The sequence below is a fragment of the Onychomys torridus genome, chromosome 1 (genome assembly GCF_903995425.1).
Source record: "Onychomys torridus chromosome 1, mOncTor1.1, whole genome shotgun sequence".
Taxonomy (NCBI): domain Eukaryota; kingdom Metazoa; phylum Chordata; class Mammalia; order Rodentia; family Cricetidae; genus Onychomys; species Onychomys torridus.
In genome coordinates, this window is record NC_050443.1 from 13,173,597 (window position 1) to 13,196,025 (window position 22,429).

The following is a 22,429-nucleotide window of genomic DNA, read 5'->3' on the forward strand; positions in this document are numbered from 1 at the left end:
AACCCATGGTGGAAAAAAAAAAAGAACCAGCTACAGAAATTTGTCCTCTGACTTCCACAGAGTCATCCAGGGACACACGTATGTTCACATATCGCATGTTCATGCACACCCGCTCTATACACACACTAATAAAATTTAAAATTTAGGAAAAATATTTAAAAGAAATGAGTTATCAATACTTAAAAGAGAAAAACGTCAAGCCAGTTTGGGAAGCTGGAGAGCTAGATGGCTCGGCTCTCCAGAGGACCTGAGTTCAGTTCCTAGCACCCGTACTGGGTGGCTCACAATTGCCTGTAATTCCATCTGCAGAGAATGAGGTGTCCTCTTCTGGCTTCCTCAGGTACCTGTACATATGTGCATGTGCGCACACATACACATAATTAAAAGTTAAAAAAATAATATTAAAACACCAAAATGGGCTGGGCATAGTGAAGCACACCTCTAGTCCTAACTAACACTCAGGAGGTAGGGCAAAGGAGGATTACTGCAAGTTTGAGGCCAGACTGGTTTACATAGTAAGTTCTAAGTCAGCCAAACATTTGCATCAAAACTCCTAGACCAAAACCACACCAATACAAAAATCACCTCCAAGATTAGTAAAGTGCACTTCTGGGAGTGTCTGTGAGAGCTTTCCCATAGTTGGAGTGTGAGGACTCTGACTTAATCAATGGATTAATCCCTTGATAGATTCGGAATAGGAGGTCACTGGTGAGAGGTGGGAGAAATGATGCACCTGGGACTCCATCTTGCTTGGGGCCTCTTCCTATATGTGTCCCCCCAATCCCCTTCCTGTTTAAAGTGAAGCCCCACAGCAGGACACACCAGCACAACAGTGATTTGCCCAAGAGCATGGATCCATGTGACAATAAACTAACACCCCTCCAAACTGAGGGGAAAAAAGATCCTTAAGTTGTTTCTATCTGGTATTTGGTTACAATGACAGGGGAGCTCGGTGTATCCATCCATGTGGGTTCATCAGTTGTCACAGATGTGTGACTTTGGTGTAGGGTTGATAGAGGGAGAGAATATGTGAGGGGTGGCTATGGAAACTTTTTTTCCCATTAATTTTCCAGGTCGGCATACACAGCAATGAGTCCCATCGTGGCATTTTCGTGCATCTGTACCACTTTACACTGTTCTCATTCATTTGCCCTTGCCACTTACTGCTCCCATTGGATCCCTTCCTCCAGCCAGTGAGTAGACATTCTGTGCTCCTGTTCTGTGGAACCCATTGCCATACATCTCACCTCCCTTAGACTTCTTCCTCTCCCTTATGACCTCCCTTCTAATTTCATCGCCCCTTTCCCACATATAAGTACAAAAACATAATTTTTAATTTAGTTTCTGTACATATTCAGTTTTTGTCTTCCTCAGTCTGGCTGGCTTCCAGTTCTGTTTTTGTTTTGTTTCCCCCTGGAGATGTTAGGACTTCATTACTTCTCCTTTTTTGTTTGTTTGTTTTTTAAAGATTTTATTTATTTATTATGTATACAGTATATATGACTGCAGGCCAGAAGAGGGCACCAGATCTCGTTACAGATGGTTGTGGGCCACCATGTGGTTGCTGGGAATTGAACTCAGGATCTCTGGAAGAACAGCCAGTGCTCTTAACCTCTGAGCCATCTCTCCAGCCCTATTTGTTTGCTTTTGAGATAGGATTTCTGGCTGTTCTGGATCTCACTCTGTAGATCAGGCTGGCCTTGAACTCACAGAGATCTGCCTGCCTCTGCCTCCCAAGTGCTGGGATTAAATGCATGCACAACCATGCTCAGCTTCTGTTTTTAAAGCAGGTCTAGGCAGCCCAGGCTGGTCTCAAATTCTCTAGATAGTCAGGGATGACCTTAAACTTCTGATGTTCCTGCCTCTACCTCCTGGTGCTAGGATTCAGGGATGTACTGCCACACTTGGTTTATGGAGTATTGGGGATCAAACCCAGGGTCATCAATGAATGCTAGACATACGGGTGTTTTGCCTACAAGTATGTCTGTTTACTATATGTGTGCTTGGTGTCCATAGAAATGTTAGATCTTCTGGACCTGGAGTTATAGACAGTTGTGAGCAGCCATGTGGTGCTGGGACTCAAACACAGTCCTCTGGAAGAGCAGCCAATGCTCTTCACCACTGAGCTCTCTCTCCAGTCCTTGAATCCTCTGTCTAATGTGTAGTTGGCATTCTGTGGGCCATTCCCTGACTTCCACCCCTAGTGATTGGAAACACTACTTTCTGTAAAACTGAGAGTAAGCAGAATGAAAAAGAACAGCTGAGGGCAGGAAGCCGTTGCTTTTACAGTGTTAAAATGTTGGCAGTGGAGTGCACTCACTTAGTAGGGAACATAATTCCTAAGGGATTGGACAAAACCTGTTTACTCAGTCATTCATTCTGAGTCCCCAAGAGAGAAAACGCACAAGGATAGGCCTGTTCTCTTTGAATAATTATTCCGGGGGTTGGGGACACAGATTGACCCTAGCATAGCTTAGAGTTACCAAGTCTGTACATCCAAGGAACATAAAGGCCCAAAGAGCTTAACACAGATGTGGAGTGGGATAAAAGGATAGATCTTGCTTTTGGGAAAAGCTCTGGATCCCATGAGGGCCCACACAGGGTATGGTTACTTGCTATGGAGCTTGAGCATAGGATTGCAAAGCTAGCTATGCAAGGGGATGGGGTAAGTGATGAGCCTACAGGAACCAGGACTGAGGATGGAATTGGTGTTATGAGGTCATTTCCATCCCTGGCCCACAAGCGCAGGCCAAGTTCCTATAGGGCTAGAATGAACAGAATGTGGCTGTTCAAAGGACAGAATGTGAAATGTGCTCTTGAAACAAAACCTGGTTGCTGTGGGTCTTGTGTGGAAAGGAATGAGGGCACTCCATGGCGGAAACTTACTGTCATTTCTGTACAGTATCAGAGGGGCTGAGACAAAAGCTTAGGTGGGGAGGATTTACTCAGTGCTCAGATCAGGCAGTGGTCGGGAGTGGAACTGGAAACCAGTGCTCACAATCCATTGGCTGAAACCGCAGGGATGCCCAGGGCCAGGAGCCTAGTGGCTCCCCTGCAGGAGGTGAAGGGGGCTCTACTCAGAGAGGTGGAATGTGGAAACAAGAGCAATTCATGTGTGCTTGCGTGCACGCATGTGCGTGTGTGCATGTGTGTGATCATACCCAGCTCTAGGCAGAGTCTCAGTATGTAACCCTGGCTAGCCCTGGCTAGCCCCGGAACTCTCTCTATAGACCAGGCTGGCCTCCAACTCACAAAGGTTCACTTACTTCCTCCCAGAAGGAAGGGGTGTGAGGATTCAAAGCATATGTCACCACACAAAACTAAATTCTTTTTGTTGTTGTTTTTTTGGAGACAGGGTTTCTCTGTGTAGCTTTGCGCCTTTCCTGGAACTCACTTTGGAGACCAGGCCTGCCTCTGCCTCCCGAGTGCTGGGATTAAAGGCATGTGCCATGACAACCTGGCTTTTTTAAAAAATTTTTCACATTTCTCTGTGTAGCTTTTGAGCCTTTCCTAGAACTCACTCTATGGTCCAGGATGGCCTCGAACTCACAGAAATGTGCCTCACAGAGATCTGCCTCTGCCTCCAGAGTGCTGGGATTAAAGTCTTCTCTGTTCTTAAGGCTGACCTCTGCAGATTTGCAGCACTCCCTCAGGGACCATTTGGGAGTCTACATGACGTGAAAGATTAGTTGGCTAGCTGATGGTGTGAAAAGCCTTGCTAAGTCTGGCATTGCGAAGAGATGGGCTTCAGAAAAGTGAGATGGTCTGGCCTCTTCTCTGCTCACTTCCCTGCCATCTATTTCTCTCTCTCTCTCTCTCTTTTCTTCTCTTTCTTTCTTTCTTTCTTTCTTTCTTTCTTTCTTTCTTTCTTTCTTTCTTTCCTCCTTCCTTCCTCCCTTCCTCCCTCCCTCCCTCCCTCCCTCCCTCCCTCCCTCCCTCTCTCTCTCTCTCTCTCTCTCTCTCTCTCTCTCTCTCTCATGCTCAGCTAACTGCTGAGTTACACTAGCATAACCAGCCTCTTTTTCTTTTAATTAATTAGTTAATTGACGTGTGTATATGTGTGTGTGTGCGTGCATCAGAGTGTGGAGGTCAGAGGATACCACCCTGGAGTTGTTCTCACCTACCTTCAGGTGGGTCCTGGGGTCCTTGGGCATAGTGGCTGGCGAGCCCTGTAAGCCTTTGATATGCCTTTTTCTTTTATCTGTTTTGGCTGTGTGACCTTGGAACACTGGGGACCCACCCTGGATCAGCCCAGAGCAGCAGAGTCTTTTTTTTTTTTTGAGATAGCTTTGTGCCTGGATCTCACTCTGTACTGTAGACTGGCTTCGAACTCCCAGAGATCCACCTGCCTCTGCCTATTAAAGGTGTGTGCCACCAGCGCCCGGCCTAAGCAGCAGAGTCTTAGCTGAGCTGCATTTGCAGTGTTTCTCTCCCTATCCGTGACTATGGGGCTCAGTCATCTGTCACTGGAAGAGCACAGCACTGCTGGTGAGGCTTCAAGGGCAATCGTGTATCTATGTTATAACTAAGGAGGGACAAAAGGTGTGAGGCTGGCCTGTAGTCTTTAGTCTCTTACAGTGCCCCCTGATTAGGGTTGCAGATTCATTGTTCTGTAATCTGCTGTGGAGTAGGAATAGCCCACCTTCTCAAGGCCTGGAATTAAGGGAACAAGGTGTGGTTGGGTCCCACCATCATTCATCATCTTGAGGAAAAAGAGGGATGCAGGTAATTCCAGGAGAAGAGTCAGTTGTCAGGTATGTTGCTGACCTCTGATTGCCCCCACCCCCAGCAGGAAGGATGGGCTCCCCAGGTTTTCCTAGCACTGCAATGTTTGCAATGACTCAAAGAGGACGTCACAGCAGAGGACTAACAAACATGCTCTATTATTAGCTGGGCCTGGTGGCTCACAAGAACCTGTAATTCCAGCACTCAGTAAGCTGGTGTAAGAAGAGTGCCATCACTTTGAGGCTAGCCTGGGTGCAGCAGTTAAGCACATTGGTTGCAGTTCTGAGAGGACTGGGGTACAATTCCTAGCATCCACATGGCAGCTCACCGCCAACTGTAATTCCAGTTCCAGAAGAACAGACACACTCTTCTGGCTCCCCTGGGCAGTGCATGCACACAGTGCACAGACATAAATGCAGGCAAAAGACCCTTGCACATAAACAAGAAAAAAAATCTTTAAAAAGTTGGACTGTGAGTCAGGTGTGGTGCTGCACATCTTAATCCCAGCACTTGGGATGCAGAAGCAGGTGGATCTCTGAGTTCAAGGTCTAAAGAGTGGGTTTCAGGACAGCTACACAGAGAAACCCTGTCTTGAAAAACAAACAAAAAATTGAACTGTGTTTTATAGTGCGATATTAAATGAGATCTTGGGGATAAGCAAGAAAGAAAATTGTTAAATAGTGGTGTGTGTGTGTGTGTGTGTGTGTGTGTGTGTGTGTGTGCACGTGCACGCACCCACAAGGGATCAATTGTACTGGTTAGTTTGTCAACTTGACAAACACTGGAATCATCTGGGGAAGAAGGACCCTCAGTTCAGGAAATGCCCCCGTCAGGCTGGCCTGCAGGTCTTGATTAATGACTGAAGTGGGAGGGTCCAGCCTACTGTGTTGGTACCAACCCTGGGTAGGTGGCCTTAAGTCGTGTAAGAAGCAGGCTGAGAAAATCGTGATGGACAAGTCAGTGAGCAGGCTCCACCATAGCTCTGCTTTGTTCCTGCCATGACTGTGGCTGTGGTTAGGACATGTCAGTCAAATAGCCCCTCTCCTCCCCAAGATGCTTTGGACATGGTGTTTATCACGGCAACAGAAAGCAAGCAAGGACACCAACCCAAACCATTGTGCAGTGACACCTTGGTAGTAAAAGGGAGAGAATTTGTGAAAGCTGCTTCTGCCTGATGTGTTCCCTTCATTTTGTGCTTTATAAAAGGAGGAATCCTGATTGTTTTCTAGAAAATCTCCCTGACCTGTTGGGCTAACCACTTTCCCTTTTCAGCGTAGATTACAGAGTTGCTGTTGGAACTCAGCAAATAGAAAGGGTTCTCTCTAGTTTTTGATTGCGTCCTGTATTTTCTGGACTATATGTTGTGTGTGATGCTGGGTATCGAACCCAGGCCTCATCGTTCTGGGCAAGCACTGTGCCACTGTGCTACAGGCCTGGCCCCTCTAATGAATTATTTTAAGAAGACAGGGAGTTTTCCTAGGTAGGAAGATTCTTGATAAAGACTAACTTAGTTCTTGCTGTCCTGATTGGCTTCAATTTTCCCATCTGGAAAATGTCATGTATGATTAGTATCAAATTAGTATTCTATTGGCCAAAGTTGACCTGGAGCTGTGTTATCTAGCCAATATAACATTTAAAGAAGGCTGTAGCAATGTCTGAAAATTATTATAAGATGTTGAACACAGAAACCCAGTTTCCCAATTTCTCTTGAAAAACTAGAGGATGTGGCAGCAATGAGCCCAGGTTTCTGCCTGGGGTAACCCACTAGGTTAAAGAAGACTGCTGTAGATGAGACACACAGTCTGTCTCCCCATAGGGCCGTCCTCACTTCTTTATATGGTCTACCTAGCCCCAGTTAGGCATCTCAATTTGTGGCTCTCTGGATAGCAGAAAACAGGTGATTAATTACCACATCAGTGACTCCCCCAGTACCTTTCTCTCTTATGCTTGCGAGGGCATAATTAGAAGCCCAAGTTCATGTTTTTTGCTTTCTTTCCTCAGTCTCCTGAGTGCTGCTAGGATTACAGGTGTGAGCTACCATGCCTGGCTCTGTGGTAGTTATCAAGTTAATGACTTCTATGTTGAGACGTGAATTGAATAGTCCTTTCTGTCAATCAGGATAGACTGTGGTTATCTACCCTGTGATTATTATTACAGACAGTTATGCTGTGATAATAAACTCTGTGTCTTGATGGCTTAAACAGCAAAGGTTTATTTCTTGCTTACGGAAACTTACATACATATTGCATATATATATGAACATATTCTTGTATTTTCACAGAGACAGACTTGAGCATACAGGCATATAACATAAACTCATGCAAAAATGTATTTAGATATGGTCCTTTTAAACTGCCCAGCTACCTCTATTGAGGGACTTAAAAAGGGCTATGAGAACATTCATTTCCAGTCAAGGAAATACCCACACTACAAAAGGAACCTGAAAGCTTAAAAAAAAAAAAAAAGGCTGAATCTTGCATTACATTAAATTCTATGCAAAATGCATAAATAAAATACCAAATATGCAGTGCCCGCAGCTTGTCATCTCTTTGTCCCGGCGAGGCAGCCTCCACCTCTGGTTTCTAGCTGAGGAGAGAGATGGACCCCAGACGCCCAATGTGCAGGGAGACAGAGGAGGCCGGACTAGGCCGGAGAGGTGGGCCAACAGGCTGGAATCCTCTTCCCCCAGGAGGAGCTGTGGGCAGACAGGAAGGGCAGGCCCTGGTCAGACTCAACCCACTGTCCCTCACTCCTTCTGTGGTCCAGCCCCAGCCCTCCTGTGCCCTCACTCCTGTCTCTAATACTGCCTTCTGCCTTCTCCCAGCCCCCACCAAAGCTAACATGCTCTATCTAGCTCAGAACATTCCCCAGCTCCCCTTCCAACAGCTGCTGGTCCAGACTCAGCCGCATCTCTATACTCAGAAGCCCCCCAGCCTCACCTCTCTGCTTCCAGCATATCCTCTAGACCAACAAACACTGCACTGGACAGGGGCATTCTCAGCCTTCACTGCTGCTCCCCTTACAGCCCAGGATCTCTGGTTTTCCTTGATATTAAGGCACTGGACATTTGTCACTCAGAGCAAAACTGTAAAGAGTGACTCACTGAACAATGTTCAACTGCAGTCTCAGAGGCCAGGCTGAGAAACTTAGGGGCCTGATCCTGAGGGCATTCACCTAGTGTCTGTCCCATTTGGTTAGTCTCTGCTTATTCTAATGGCCTCCAGTTACCAACCTATCTCCTCTCAGCCGCTACTCTCAGGAAGGCTCACCTGGTGGGCCACAGGGGTGCAGCAGAGAGATCCAGGCAGGGTTTGGGGGGACAGATGGGGTTAGGCGGGGAGCCTGGGATGAATCTTTCAGACCTATAAGGGCCTCAGCTGCCTCTCGCTGCAACTGCCGCTCTGAGGGGCCAGATGTCCAGGCCAGGCAAGAGGCTCCAGTGGCCTGGGAATGAAAGGGAAGGAGCAGCTGGGAACTCTCACTTCCATGAACCCTCAAGTGCTCCCTTCAGTCCCCTGCCTTTCCCTTCTGCAGAGTCAACCTCCTCCCCGGGTCTTGGATGCCACTTCTTTCCCGAGACCTGTGGCTGTAGCAGGAGAGAGTCTGGGGAGCCACAGGACTGGAGTATCAGAGTCGAACATCTGGAAAAAGGAGAGACACATGGAAAGTGGGTGGGCCATTCTGACCTGGGAATTGGAGTTCCTGGCTGGCCATTGGACTCTGTGGGCTTAGGCAAGTCTTGCTCACTGTCTTGAGCACTTTGCTTTCTATAAAATGAGACTCTCATCCAGGTTTTCCCTTCCATGCTACTGTGAAGGTTATAGGGTTGGTGTCAGGTTTTCAAAGGCAGATAAAATACCCAGTGAGACTGGGATTGCTGTCTGCTCCACCAGCCTGCTTTCTCCAGCCCAGCTTCCTCTGCCCCAAGGAATTCCACCTTCACGAAACTTGTTCTGATGGCTTCTGATCTATAACTTGCTTTACCATCGAGGCCTTCCTTGTCACCAGACAACCCTATCCTATCCTGTTTCAGAAGAGGGAGCAGCCATGTTTGTTCAAGGTCAGGGCCTGTGTTAGGTGTTATTATTATGATAACCCCAGATGAGTAAGTAGCAGCTAGAAATTACTAATATTAAAACAGGCTCTGAGAGGTGCAAATATTGTCAAAGCCTCTCAGTCAGGGAACAGTAAAAACAGATACGATCTGCCTGCCCGTTAGTATGAAACCCTTTTCCTTTTTTTGAGATAAGAATTTCATGTAGCCTAGGCTGACCTTGTGTAGTGTAGCTGAAGATTACCCTGAAGCCCTGCCATTCCTGGCTCAACCTCTCAAGTGCTGGGATCACAGGTGTGCAACATCACACTTGGCCAGAAACTTTCCTTTATTGTGTTCCTACTTACGTGTGAGGCAGGTTAGGGGGTCCTTGGGGCTCTCCAGAAAGTGGAGCTGCCAGTACTGAGCGAGATCCTGGGCAGGTTGGGAGGGTCCCATGAGTGGGCAGACGGAGAGATGTGCCAGGGTCAAAGCCTAAGAAGGTCAAGAGAAGCAGAATGGATGGGTTCAGAGAGCATGGCCCCTTCCTCTCCCCTTTCTGGTGCATTGGTAACCTAGCATTCAGGTATCTGTCTAATGACAGAAGGATGAACATCTTACCAGGGAAAGGATGTAGAGGGACAGCAGGTTCTTGGCACAGCAAGCGACATACTACTGGCGGTGGCAATGAGAGTCCTGGGGGCAGCCAGTGTCCAGGGCCCCAAGGTCCAGGAGGCAATGGTGTCCAGGGCAAAGGCAAAGCTTCCTGGGGGCGGCTGAGCAGCAGAGGCCCATAGTTCTCCTGTAAGGGTAGAGGGCCCAGGGCAGATTCATGAACCTGCAGAGTAAGCATGCTCCAGGATGAGGGTAGGACCTGAAACGTGGGGTGGGCAGCTCTTAAAGTCCCACCTTCTTTCAGCCACAGATCCCAAGTGACTCACTGAAGAGCACAGCACAGTCTTCCAGGTGCAGAGAGTACAGAGGGGCAGTCTGGGCGGGAGCTGGTCAAAGAGCCATCCCTCAGGACCCAGGTCTCCTTACCTTCCCAGGGGGTGTCAGTGCCAGTGGGACTGCTCCATGGGGACTCTGAGGCTGGGGTGCTATGTTCTCCTTTCCAGCTATGAGGAACCAGGGAGAGATCCAGTCTGCCCCTTTCCTGACCCCTATCTTACCCCAACTTCAGCTAAGTTCTCATCTCCCTCTGACTTCTTTATTCTTTTTCCCCCCAAGTAGCCTAGGCTGGCTTTGAACCTGTGATCCTCCTGTGTCCACCTCCACATGCTATCATGCCCAGGCCTGTTCTGTGGCTTTGCTTCTCCTGCCCAGCCCCTCCTCCTACTCCTCCAGACAGTGTCTGATTTGGTAGCTTAGGTTGGTTTCCATCTCACTCTCCTCTTCCCTTACCTCTCCTGTACTCACCATGCCCCATACCTCGGTTTTCTTTCTATCATCGTGTGTGTGTGTGTGTGTGTGTGTGTGTGTGTGTGTGTGTGTGTGTACCATGGGACAGTTCTGGGGAGCCAGTTCTCTCCTACCTTTATGGAAGCGTTGAGGACTGAGCTCAGGTCACCAGGTTTGCACCTTACCCTGAGCCACCTCACTGTCCCCTCCCCCATTTCCTATCTGCAATTGTCACCGCACCCTTGCCCACATTTTAAGATGAAAATCCATGTATTCTTATGTGTGTGAGTGTTTTGCCTGTACGTCTGTCTGTCCAGCACATGTGTGCAGTGCCTGCTGAGGCCAGAAGGGAATAGGCTTTGGAACTGGAGTTAGGGATGTTGTGAGCTACCTAGAGAGACAGAGCTCTTGACTGCTGCCTCATCCCTCCAGCCCCTTCAGCACATTTGACAGTTCAAGAGGGCGAAGCCCAGAGAGAGGAAACTCCTTGCCCAAGGCCACACACGAAGTAGTCTCAGAACAGGGGTGCTTGTCCTTACACTTACTACATCCAAACCCCTGTCCTGTTCCCAACCCGAGACACTCACAGGGGACCCCTGGTCGAATGGCCCCCTTCTTGACACGGAGGGAGGCTTTCAGAGGGGTTGTCCCTTTTGTCAGTCCCTGAGCCAGGTGCCTCTTCAGCTGCGCCTCCTGCTGCCTACGCAAGGCCACCTGGGCAGCCATGACTCTCCGACGCTCCCTAAGAGGAGGAGATTGAGTCAAGAGTCAGCCTTTGGAAGAGAAGCACCCCCACCCTGCATCTCATACTCACAGGATGAGGACACATTTGTGACACTCGCAAGCCTGAAAGAGGCAGAGGCGCTTGTGGCCCTTGAGATGGGCTGTGACACCATGGTTGCGGCAGCGGGCACAGGTTGGAGAGCGACTGACAGGTCTCTTGGGAATGAGCTCTGTGCTCTGGGAAACTCTGGTCTCATCCCCTGGGGAAGAGTCGTCAGAGCAGGGGTGGACAGCAGGTGTTTCATTCGAGTCCATGGATCTAGGGCAGGAGTGGTAGGTCAGGAGAGTTACATGGGCTCTGTCCTAACCAGCCCTTCTGCTTTTGGGAAGCCACATCTGTGGTGATCCATCTTGCCCCTCTAAGGACCCAGCTTTCACCCTGCCATCTCCTCTCTCCATCCCACAACCTTTCTCATAGATTTTCCTTTCTCAGAAACTATGCTTTTCTTTCTCAAGTATTTGTTCAATACAAACATCCTTCTCTTTTGCCATGCTGAATGCCAGCTTCAGGCATATATACGTTTGCTCTCCCAGGCCCCTTAAGTATGCTAACACTCTATTCTACCAAACAGGGTTTTGAGGCATTCTCTTCAACAACTATCATCGTACCCCTTTGCATTTATCCAGTCCTTAAAACTTTTTTGTGGGCTGGAGAGATGGCTCAGTGGTTAAGAGTACCAACTGCTCTTCCGGAGGACCCGGGTTCGATTCCCAGCACCCACATGGCAGTAACAACTGTCTGTAACTCCAAGATCTGACACCCTCACACAGATATACATGCAGGCAAAACAAATAAATAAAAATAAATTATTAAAAAAAAACAAAAACATTTTTGCTTGGCTCCCCAATTCTAAGTTCCACATGTGCTAGCCAAGTCAATCTGCTCTTTGTATGCCATCATTATGATTTTGGGGTGTGTGTTTTAAGAGTATATAAGTGGATGCATGCATGTGTAGAGCTGACTTTTTTTTTTTAAGATTTATTTATTTATTATGTATACAGAAGAGGGCACCAGATCTCATTACAGATGGTTGTGAGCCACCATGTGGGTGCTGGGAATTGAACTCAGGACCTCTGGAAGAGCAGTCAGTGCTCTTAACCTCTGAGCCATCTTGCCAGCTCCTGGAGCTGACATTTTTAGATAGCTTTTCTCCATTGCTCTCCGCTTGGACTTTTTTTTTTTTTTTTTTTTTTTAAAGTCAAGGTTATCTTGCTGAATTTGAAGCACATGGCTTTAGCTAGACTGGCTGATCAATGAGCTTTAGAGATCCGCCTGTCTCAGCTTCCTACTCTTAGTGGTGGGGTTACAGCTATGTCACTGTGCCCAGTTCTTAAAGTGGGGACTTGAACTCAGGTACTTAGGCATGTGCCCAAGCACTATCAACTGAGCCTTCTCCTCAGCGCCTTTGATTTTTAAAAAAATTAATTAGTTAATTTATTTAATTTTGGAGACAAGAACTCACTATGTGTGTATTCCTGGCTGTCCTGGAACACTCTGTGTAGACCAGGGTGGACTCAAACTCATAGAGACCCAAATTCCTCTGCTTCTAGAGTGCCGGGGTTAAAGGTCTCTGTCAGCAAGCCCAGCTTTTGGTTCTGTACTCTCCAGTCACAATATTATTCTCAGGAGATTTCCTATCCCATTTTCACTAGAGGGTTTAACAAATGGGCATTGAGCTGGGCGGTGGTGGCGCATGCCTTTAGTCCCAGCACTCAGGAGGCAGAGGCAGGCGGATCTCTGAGTTCGAGGCCAACCTGGTCTACAGAGGGAGTTCCAGGATAACCAGGGCAACACAGAGAAACTCTGCTGAGAAAAACTGAAAACCAAAAACAAACAAACAAGCAAAAAAAAAAAAAAAAAAGCATTGAATCTAGGGCCTTATAGACACATACTAGCCCCTCCCCCCCTTTTTTTTTTTTGAGCTGAGGATCGAACCCAGGGCCTTGTGCTAGCTAGGCAAGCGCTCTACCACTGAGCTAAATCCCCAACCCTATCCCCCCTTTTTAGAAGACAAGATCTTGATAGGTGGTAGGGGCTGGCCTTGAACTTGCTATCCTCCTTCCTCAGCCTCTGGAGGTAACTGTGATTATAACACTAGCCTGTATCATTCCGTATTTTTCTTGGACTCCATTAGGTTAACAAACATTTACTGATCCATGCATGCTGGCTCATACCTGCATCCAAGCAGTTGGGAGTCTAAGGCAGGGGGATTGTTGTGAGTCCCAGGCCAGCCTGGGCAACTGGGGTGACTCTTTAAAAAAACCAAAAACTACATGCTTATAATTCCAGGTCTTGGAGGGTAGAGGCAGGAGGATCAGGAGTTCAAGGTCATCTGCTGCTAGGAGTTGAAGACTGCCCTGGGCTACCTGAGACCCTTTCTTAAACCAAACCAAACCAAACCAAACCAACTCCTTCCCAAATGGTTACTGAGTCCCTGACACTCGTGACATTCAGGACACCACCTTCTTCCCAGAATCCAACCGCATGGGTTTCTTGAAAATCCACGTAACCACGGCTGCACTCACGTCCCTGTACCCCACGCCCAACAGTTAATGGCATGCACTGTCCCATCCCATGCAACCATTATGTGGGCGCCCCCTTCAGGCGGCCACCCATCACCCCCAAATGCTGGGCCTGTGGCCCCTCCCGCTCCAGGGTCCCGGGGAGGGGGCTGGGCTCGAGGACCGCGCTCAGAAGCAGGGGTGGGGGTGGGGCGGGGAGGCGGGGGCGGGGAGGTGGGGGCGGGGTGGGGGAGTGCTGAGCAGCGCGAGGGGGCAGCCAGGGGGGCAGTCCATGGCGGGGACCCAGCTCAGGAGACGGGGAGGGTTCATGTTCATGCTGCCAGCCGGTGGTTACCACAGCCTCGAGCCGAATCCCACTCAGCCAGGTCCAAGGACAAGGGCGACAACGTGGCGAAGAGGAACGGCTGGCTCGAGCGGCTTTTTCCCGCTCCTTGCCTCAAGGACCAATGAGCTTCAAGCACAGCGCTCCGGCTGTGCGGCACAACCAATAGGGTTCGAGATCCACCGCGGAGGGCCCGCCCCTCCCCTTCCTGCCGGCTTCTTCCCCCGGCAACAATCGCACCAGCCAATAGCGCGTCGAGTTGAGTCTCACCCACGTTGCCGCCCTCCTTACTTTGCCAGATTGTTCTTCACGCTGGAGGCAGGTAGCCAATGGGGCGTCGAATTACCTCGGCCAGAGTGAGGCTGGTCCTCCCCGCTCCCCCCCACGACAGGAGCCGCGGGCTCAGCCCCGGCCCGAGGCGTTGACTCGCACCCACTGCGCGTGCGCAGCCTTCAGCCCCGGAGGCCGCCGGTGTTTCTCCTCCCAGGTCTGGTATTTAATGTGGGCTCCAGCCTGCCTTGGGCCGCACTCATCCGGGTTACAGCACCCGTGTGTCTGTGGCATTCCGGGCCCAAGAAGGCGGCGGAAGTGACTTCCAGCTGGGCAGCCTGGGTGGGGGTCGCGTGAATGGCGGGTCAGAGAGGCGGAGCTCTAAGTCGGGAGGAGGGAGCGCGAAAGGAACAAGCACCTAAGCAGTTGGCCTTTGCCCGGTGCTTCATATCCGTCTTAGTACTCTTCACAGCGACTCTAGGGAATGGGCAATCACTAGGTTTTTTTGTGAATGAAGCAGCAGGCGAGAAGTTCGACCAAGTGCGTCAGGTCTCCCAGCCAACCGGCAGATTGCAGCTTTGGGTGAGCTTGGAGCGCTAAGCCCTGGGAATTTGGTAGCCTCTCCCACACACCCTTAATAATTTCCCATTCCTATTAATCCCGACTCCTCACTTTCATTCCCCAGCCTTCCCATAGGCAACCATCCTAAGATGGTTAGTGTGTTTCTGATTTTGTGTGTGATCTTCAGAGATGTGTCGTGTTGTGTGTACACGGTGGATTTTGTGGATGTGGTAATGTCTTATTATTTAAAAAAGGTGAAAAAAAAAAGCACTGTGCTTTTAGGGCCAATCCGTGTGCACGTGTACATTTATAAATGTTTTTATATTTATTTATTTTTTTTAAAGTTTCACGTGCATTTGCCCACATGTATGTATGTGTGAGGGTGTCAAACCCTCTGGAACTGGAGTTACAGACAGTTGTGAGTCGCCATGTAGGTGCTGGGAATTGAACTTGGGTCCTCTGGAGGAGCAGCCAGTGCTCTTAAACCACTGAGCCATGTCTTCAGTCCTCTATTTATTTATTTATTTATTTATTTATTTATTTATTTATTTATTTTTAAGATAGGGTCTCAGAACTGGCTCGGTAGACCAGGCTGCCCTGGAACTCAGAGATCTACCTGCCTCTGCCTCCCGAATGCTGGGATTAAAGTTGTGTGCCATCACTTCCTGGCTGCATCTAATCAATTGCTTCTGTGTGTGATATTCCTTCCTGTAAGTTGTGCACTCCCTTAGTTTCAGGAAAGGTGTTCCTTTTGCCCAAACCCATCATCACAAAAGTGAGTCCTCCTCATATATTGGAGGGTGAAGATTTTCATTATATTTAGCTATACTATACCAGAAGTGGGTGTTTATAAACCTAATTTGACTATTGTCAGACTTCTCCCTGCATTAGACTTGAGACACTGATGGGAACTCACAATTCCTTTTTTCCTAGGGGGTCCCATCTATCCTTCCCTTAATCACTCCATAAACAGCGGAGTACAGAAGTATCTATCACCATACACCTGCTAACTCTTATCCTTTTCCAGTTTTCTGATTGCTGTCAGCCTGTGAGGTGTATAATAAGGATACAGTTTGCAAGATAATTGCATTTCCCAGGTTACAGTTAGACTTGAGCACTTCCTCCAAGGCTTGCTAGCTTTTGTGCCTTTACTCTTCTGAGGATGGTTTCTTCACAGGCTTAGCCTAGGCTCACTCTCTTTTTCTTGCTGGTGAGAAGATCCTTATTGGTTTAAATTATTACATATTTTCTTATGCCAGTTTGCTTTGAATAGTTTCTATGTTTTGTATAGTTTTTGTTGTTTTGTTTATGTTTGACACAGAGTTTCATGTAGGCCAGGCCACCCTTGAACTTGTTATGTAGTTCAAGATAATCTTGAACTTCTGGTCCTCCAGTCCCCCTTTACAAGTGTTGGGATTATAGGCATACACCACCATGGTATATTAACATGAAATTGACATTGGTCAATTTAACTAGACCATACTTTAACTAGACCATATTTAGTTTCTTGCAGATTTTATATGCATTCCTGTGCGTAAGTGATATGGTCGTTATTGTCTAGTTCTAAATACTTTTTAATTTCCTTAGTAAACAAAAAAGATTTGGGAATATGTTAATTAACATCTACTCTCTCACAGGCTTTTTGTACTTGAGACAGGTTCGCATGTAGTGGGTTGGTTTGTTTGTTTGGCCTTGCTGGCCTTAAATTTAAGTCAGCCTTCTGTGTGCTGGGACTACAGGTGAGCAGGTGTGATCCACCATGCTTGATTCACAAAGCTCTAATCCTCAATTTGCTGTTTTGATGTCCTTGCATTTGACTGGAGAACAGCCTATATATGATGGGTCTTTGGATCAGCACTGTGGCCGGAGGGAGGACCTAGGCAAGAATGTGAAAGGTGTGCTTTGAAAATAAGATAATGCTGGCTGTGAATTATTTTGGAGGGGAGACCACAGAGATGGGAAACCTGTGTCATTAAAGGTCTCAAGGGAGCCCATACCACAGAAACTAACATGGTCAATTTTCTTTAGAAAATTGGACAGAGAATTCAGGGATTGTCAAGAACCAAACTTGAGACTCCATCAGAAATTGGCTCCAGATTGATCTGTCACATCCAGAACCCTGACTCAGAAGCATGGGACTCCAGGATTTGAGATCTTTGCAGCTGCTGTACCTCTTAGAGGCCACCTCTTTATTGCCTTGTATGTCCTGTGGGGGCTGTATACTGTAAGGCCCAACACGTGGGAGGCTGGCTGGACCTATTTACTGGTGGAAGGTGGGCTGAGTCCCCTCAGGGGATAGGCTTTCTGCATGCTGATGTTAAAGGGATGTGGGCTGGAAGGTGGTGGCGCACACCTTTAATCCCAGCACTCGGGAGGCAGAGCCAGGCAGATCTCTGTGAGTTTGAGGCCAGCCTGGGCTACAGAGTGAGATCTAGGACAGGCACCAAAACTACACAGAGAAACCCTGTCTCGGAAAACCAAACAACGACAAAAAGGTGATGTGGAAAGCCGAGCATGATGGGTCACGCCTTTAGTTCCAAGTACTCGGGAGGCAAAGGTAGGCAGAGGTAGGTGCATCTCTGAGTTCGAGCCTGGTCTACAAAGTGAGTTCCTGGACAGCCAGGGCTACAGAGAAACCCTATTTCAAAAAACCAAATCCAATCAAACAATAACAACAAACGCCCCCAAAACAACAAAACAAAAACAACAACAAAAAGAAGGTGATGTGGGAGGCAGGTGACTGGAAGAAAATTCTCTCTTTAGGGACTGAAGCTCTTTTGTGCTATGAGGCGACAGCTTCAGCCTTCAGAGCTGTGACCTTGCATAACTGGAATTGGCTTCTGTTGAGGAGTATGGTGTGTAAGCTGAAAGAAGGCTGCGAGGAGACGATAGTGTATATTGAGACAGGTGATATACTGCCTTCTGCTCACCCTCCTTTCTAGCTATGCTTCCAGCAGCCAGGACACACACACACACACACACACACACACACACACACACACACACACACAGGTTTGTACACCCAAGAGTAAAAGCATAGTGCTGATTATTTTAGATAGTACCACATGAAAAAATAAAAAGGTGCCGGGTGGTGATGGCGCACACCTTTAATCCCAGCACTCAGGAGGCAGAGGAAGGTGGATCTCTGTGAGTTTGAGGCCAGCCTGGGCTACCAAGTGAGTTCCAGGAAAGGCCCAAAGCTATACAGAAGCACCCTGTCTCGAAAAACTAAAAAACCAAAAAACAAACAAACAAACAATAAATCAAAAGGTATGCTTGTGAAACACTTCACATTCCTCAGGGCGCATAAAACACATCAGTTACTTTAGAGTGACTGCTTTGGGGAGGTTAAGGAATGAAAGTGAGGAATAGGGTTTACTGGCCAGAATGGGTAGGTCTCACTCAGATATTTGTAGTGTAGGATGGAAGTAGACAGGTCCCTGGGGGGGAGGGAAGGATGGAGCTAGGGCAGCAGAGGGGTTTCCATAAGAAGGATTAGCAGACACAGACCCTGGCTTCTCCGCCCCATGCAGGTGCAGTGAGTGGGCATGGGAAGAGGCAGAGCTGGGGCCAGGAGGGTATAGGAAATTTAGAGGCTAGAAAGGGAGGCCCTGAGAGCGGACACTGATTCCACCTCTTTAATCCCCTGCTCCTCAGGGACCAGTAGGGGAATTGTGAGTTTTAAAGGCTGCACCTCAGCCTTATCTTACCCTCCACAAATCTCCTACCTCGTGTCTCCACCCGGAGTGTCCGTGGCCTCCTACAGTCGTGTCTGCAGGTCCTATCTCTGCAACAATATAACCAACTTGGAGCCTTTTGTGAGACTCAAGGCTGGTGAACCTAAGTACACAGCACCTTCTGCCAAATATTGTCCAACCTGTGTGGGAAGGCACGACCAGGAATGTCTTCCAAATTTTGTCACCACTGAGGCCTGTCCCTTCGCTGCTTCTTCATGTTACAGTTCCACCTTAAAATTTCAGGCAGGTGAGAGGAGAGCTTTGTCAAATGACTATCTGTGTGTACTGTATCATGCCTTTGTACACCCGAGGGACTGGTGGGTCACGAGGTGGGACTGGGGGTACAGAAGACTAGACACTTGACTCTAAGTAAGAAGAGTTTCTGTTGTCCAAACATCTGTTGTCCAAACATCTGGTGGGAAAGCAGGTAGGTGTTCTGACTGTCGAGGGCCTCTGGGAAGGGAACAGGATTCTTAAGCCCTGATTTTTCTCTTTCTTCATTGTAGGGAATCTCAATACTACTTTCCTCATAATGGGCTGTGCTCGTGATTCAGACAAGCTTTTAGCAAATTTTCAGCATATTGGGAGCATCAGAGTGACTGAGGTTGTCAACATCTTAGAAAAGTCCGAGGCTGCTGGTGCAGGGCACTGTAGTCAAGGTCCTCCTTGGAGCATCCTCTTAGGCCCTCTGCTTATCTTCAGAGACTGACTACCAGTGAGACTGGAAAAATATCAGACCCCCTCGCATAATCAAATAAAATCTCAGAATTATCCTTGTGTTTTGTCCTGTGGTCTGTGAGAGTGTAGAGGGGTAGAGTGTATAAAGGCCCAAAATATATAGGGAGGGGAACAGGAACAAAGAGGGCTGGGTCTGAGAAAGTGGGGTTCCTAGAATACAGCTGTTTTCTGCTCAGAACCCAGTATTGAGGAGATGAAAGTTGGTGTGGAGGAAAGCAGTTTAAGAGCTGGTAGCACAGAAGGAGGAAGGTGTTATTCTCAAAGCTCTATCCTGCAGAACTCAGGTCTGGATAGGTGCTTTTGTAGGGAGGGAAGGAAGGCAGGGCAGGAAGGCTGCTTGTTGAGTGAAGTCTTTGTCATCCAGGCTGTGACCTCCTCCCTTCTCTGGATGGAAAAAATCACAGCTTTGACCAGCTTCCCTCCCTCCCTCCCCTTCCTCTCTTCATTTCCTTCCTTACCTCTCTGTGTCTTCTTCCTTTCCTTTCCTTCGGTCCTCCTGCTCCTGGGACACCTCACCCCATCCCTGGAGCTGGGATTTAATCCAGGGCTTGTACATGCAAGTCAAAAATTCTCCACTGAGCCCCTCCCTGGCCCCTCCCAGCTCCCTTAGTTCTTTACATACACATGTTTTCTTCCAGGGGAATCTCACAGCACTTTATGTACTCTGTGTTACTTGATGCACAGAATTTAAAGAGTAAGGCAGAAGTGGGATATCTCCAAAATGAGAAGCCCTGGGCTTGTAGGCAAGACATACGGAGGCAGGACTGGGTAGCAGTCCTTAGAGCCAAATACAGGACCTTGTGACAGCATCTTCAGATCCTTAGGCTGAATTGTACCTTTAGGGTTCTTGTTGTAGATGTAGTTGCCCACAGCAGCAGTATTCACTCCCTCAAGTCCAAAGATTATTCTATAGCAAGGCTTGTGACATAGGGCTGGCCATCACACTCAGAGTATCCACCTGGGGTCAGTGTCTTGGAGCAGTACTCACAGCACAGGCAGGGCTGGTGCCAGTCCTTGCCCAGGTCACCTTCTTGGCGAAATAGTAAAGCACACCATTTTGTTGTATCGAGGACACATGTGGGGCTCTCCAGTGAATGTGGTGGCACTAGAGACTTTGCTGGGACTGTGTGTGTGTGTGTGTGTGTGTGTGTGTGTGTGTGTGTGTGTGTATGTGTGTGTGTGTGAACCTTTGGCCTCCTAATCTTTTGTTTGGACCACTGGGATGACCTGAAGGTCCTCAGTCAGGGGGTTTTCATAGCTATGGGAACTGGCACCCTGATATTCATGCCTTTGGGTCCAAATAGTATGGCATATGCAGGACTTGTGGCAGAAGGGCTCCCCATCATATTTAGTGTGGCCCTCAGTGCATCAGTGTCTTATTGCAGTGGTTATACTAGAGACAGAACTTGTGCCAGTTCTTGTCCGGGGAGCTCACCTTCTTGTTGAAGTACACAGTCTTGACACACTTGGGACACTTGGAGGCCATGGTCAGTGGGCCCAGTCAGTTAGCCCCCTCTAACTGTACTGGACTCTGACTCATTACCATTTTCTTTTATATATATATATATATATATATATATATATATATATATATATATATATATATATATATATATTTAACTTAGCATTATTTGGCTATATCTCATAGATCATAAAAGTCATCTATTTCAAATGTCTGATTAGTTATTAGTATATCTACAGAAGTGTATTATTATCACCAAAATAATTTTTTTCTTTTTTAAAGATTTATTTATTTGTTATGTATATGCATCATATATGACTGCAGGCCAGCAGAGGGCACCAGATCTCACTACAGATGGTTGTGAACCACCATGTGGTTGCTGGGAATTGAACTCAGGACCTCTGGAAGCAGAGTCAGTGCTCTCAACCTCTGAGCCATCTCTCCAGCCCCCACCAAAATAAAATTTAAAACACTTTAATCAATCCTAAAAGAAACTCTGCTTCCATTAGTAGCCAATCTCTGAAGTTCCCAAATCTCCACAGCTCTAGGAAACAGTCTATTTTGTGTGTCTGCATATTTCCCTATGGTGAAGATACTGAATCATATATAATTAAATCATACTATAGGATTTTTTTGTTTGACTGGATTCTTTTTTTTTAAAGATTCATTTATTTATTATATATAGTGTTCTGTTTGCATATATCCCTGCAGGCCAGAAGAGGGCGCCAGATCTCATTACAGTGGTTGTGAGCCACCATGTGGGTGCTGGGAATTGAACTCAGGACCTCTGGAAGAACAGCCAGTGCTCTTAACCTCTGAGCTATCTCTCCAGCCCCTTGACTGGATTCTTTTGTGCAGGATAATGTATGATGTTGCAGCAAGTATCAATACTTCATTTTCTTTTTGAGAGTGTTTATAGTGTGTGTATGTGTGTGTGTGTGTGTGTGTGTGTGTGTGTGTGTGTGTATGTGATATTTGGATGTATATGGGTCTGTGTGCCTATGTGCCTGCACACAGAGGCCAAAAAATGATGTGGATTATCCTATCATTCTCTGGCTTAGTCCCTTGAGACAGTGTCTCACTAAACATAGCCAGCTCACCAGCTAATGGATCTACTGTCTCCAACTTCCCATTCTAAGCAGGTGTTTTATATAGATGTTAGAGATTTGAGCTTAGGTCTTCATGCTACCCGCTGAGTCATCTCCCTATGTAGGTGGATTTTTCGTCTGCATATTGGCTAATTATTGTTAATCAATTATTTATTAATTATAATTAATTATGAAAGCTTAGCTGATAGTTTAGGCTTGTTTCTAACTAGCTCTTCTAACTTAAATTAGCCCGTATCTTTTAATATACATTCTTTTATGTGGCTCGGTTGCTTCCTTCACATCTCCTGGTGTCTCCACCCTTCTTCCCAACATCCTCTGTGCCTAGAAATTCTGCCTAGCTATTGGACATTCAGCTTTTTATTATACCAGTCAGAGTGACATATCTTCACAGTGTACAAAAAGATTATTCCACAACATCCCCATGTCACCATTTCCTTTTTTTTTTTTTTTTTTAAACGAGACAAGGTCTTACTACATAAACCTGGCTGGTCTAGTACTGGCTATGTGTCTCAGGCTGGCCTTGGACTCACAGAAGTCCTCCTTCTTACTGCACTTTCCCGAGCACTGAGTTTACAGGTATGTGCTGCCATACTTTTTATTTGCTTTTAATGGTAAATAACAATTCACTGCATTGATGTCTGATCTTTTATTTACCCAATCATAAGTTTGGTTCAACTTCCTGAGGGGTTCAGCTGGAATTCAGGGAGTAGACTGCTGGGCTGAGGGGGTGCTCCAAGCTGAATGAAGGATGTGGTTTCAGGGTTA

The 22,429-nt window shown here is 47.4% G+C and overlaps 2 protein-coding genes and 1 pseudogene across 2 annotated transcripts; 1 reads left to right on the plus strand and 2 right to left on the minus strand.

Annotated features, from left to right (window-relative positions):
* Positions 1–6,921: 6,921 nt before the first annotated feature.
* On the minus strand, positions 6,922–13,906 carry Dmrtc2 (DMRT like family C2). Its single transcript, XM_036180078.1, has 9 exons — positions 13,800–13,906; positions 10,974–11,201; positions 10,747–10,901; positions 9,800–9,876; positions 9,380–9,560; positions 9,127–9,253; positions 8,306–8,366; positions 7,995–8,169; positions 6,922–7,420 (listed from the first exon to the last, which is right to left on the minus strand). Exons 2-9 carry the CDS (start codon positions 11,195–11,197, stop codon positions 7,308–7,310), a joined length of 1,113 nt encoding a protein of 370 aa, XP_036035971.1. The 5' UTR covers positions 11,198–11,201; positions 13,800–13,906; the 3' UTR covers positions 6,922–7,307.
* Positions 13,907–16,750: 2,844 nt separating this feature from the next.
* Positions 16,751–19,064, plus strand: Lypd4 (LY6/PLAUR domain containing 4). The gene is made up of 4 exons (XM_036183975.1): positions 16,751–16,817; positions 17,382–17,525; positions 18,276–18,602; positions 18,862–19,064. Exons 1-4 carry the CDS (start codon positions 16,751–16,753, stop codon positions 19,062–19,064), a joined length of 741 nt encoding a protein of 246 aa, XP_036039868.1.
* A 716-nt stretch (positions 19,065–19,780) lies between these two features.
* LOC118589666 lies at positions 19,781–20,579 on the minus strand (annotated as a pseudogene).
* Between the last annotated feature and the right edge of the window lie 1,850 nt (positions 20,580–22,429).

Excerpts from the sequence above, each read along its gene's own strand:
- Dmrtc2 (XM_036180078.1), bottom strand. The coding sequence starts at position 11,197 with ATGGACTCGAATGAAACACCTGCTGTCCACCCCTGCTCTGACGACTCT. Across the intron at positions 10,902-10,973 it reads CACAAATGTGTCCTCATCCT|GGAGCGTCGGAGAGTCATGG; the intron begins GTGAGTATGAGA and ends TCCTCCTCTTAG. Across the intron at positions 9,561-9,799 it reads CACTGACACCCCCTGGGAAG|GAGAACTATGGGCCTCTGCT; the intron begins GTAAGGAGACCT and ends CTACCCTTACAG.
- Lypd4 (XM_036183975.1), top strand. The coding sequence starts at position 16,751 with ATGGGACTCCAGGATTTGAGATCTTTGCAGCTGCTGTACCTCTTAGAG. Across the intron at positions 17,526-18,275 it reads GATAGTGTATATTGAGACAG|GGACCAGTAGGGGAATTGTG; the intron begins GTGATATACTGC and ends CCTGCTCCTCAG. Across the intron at positions 18,603-18,861 it reads CACCTTAAAATTTCAGGCAG|GGAATCTCAATACTACTTTC; the intron begins GTGAGAGGAGAG and ends TCTTCATTGTAG.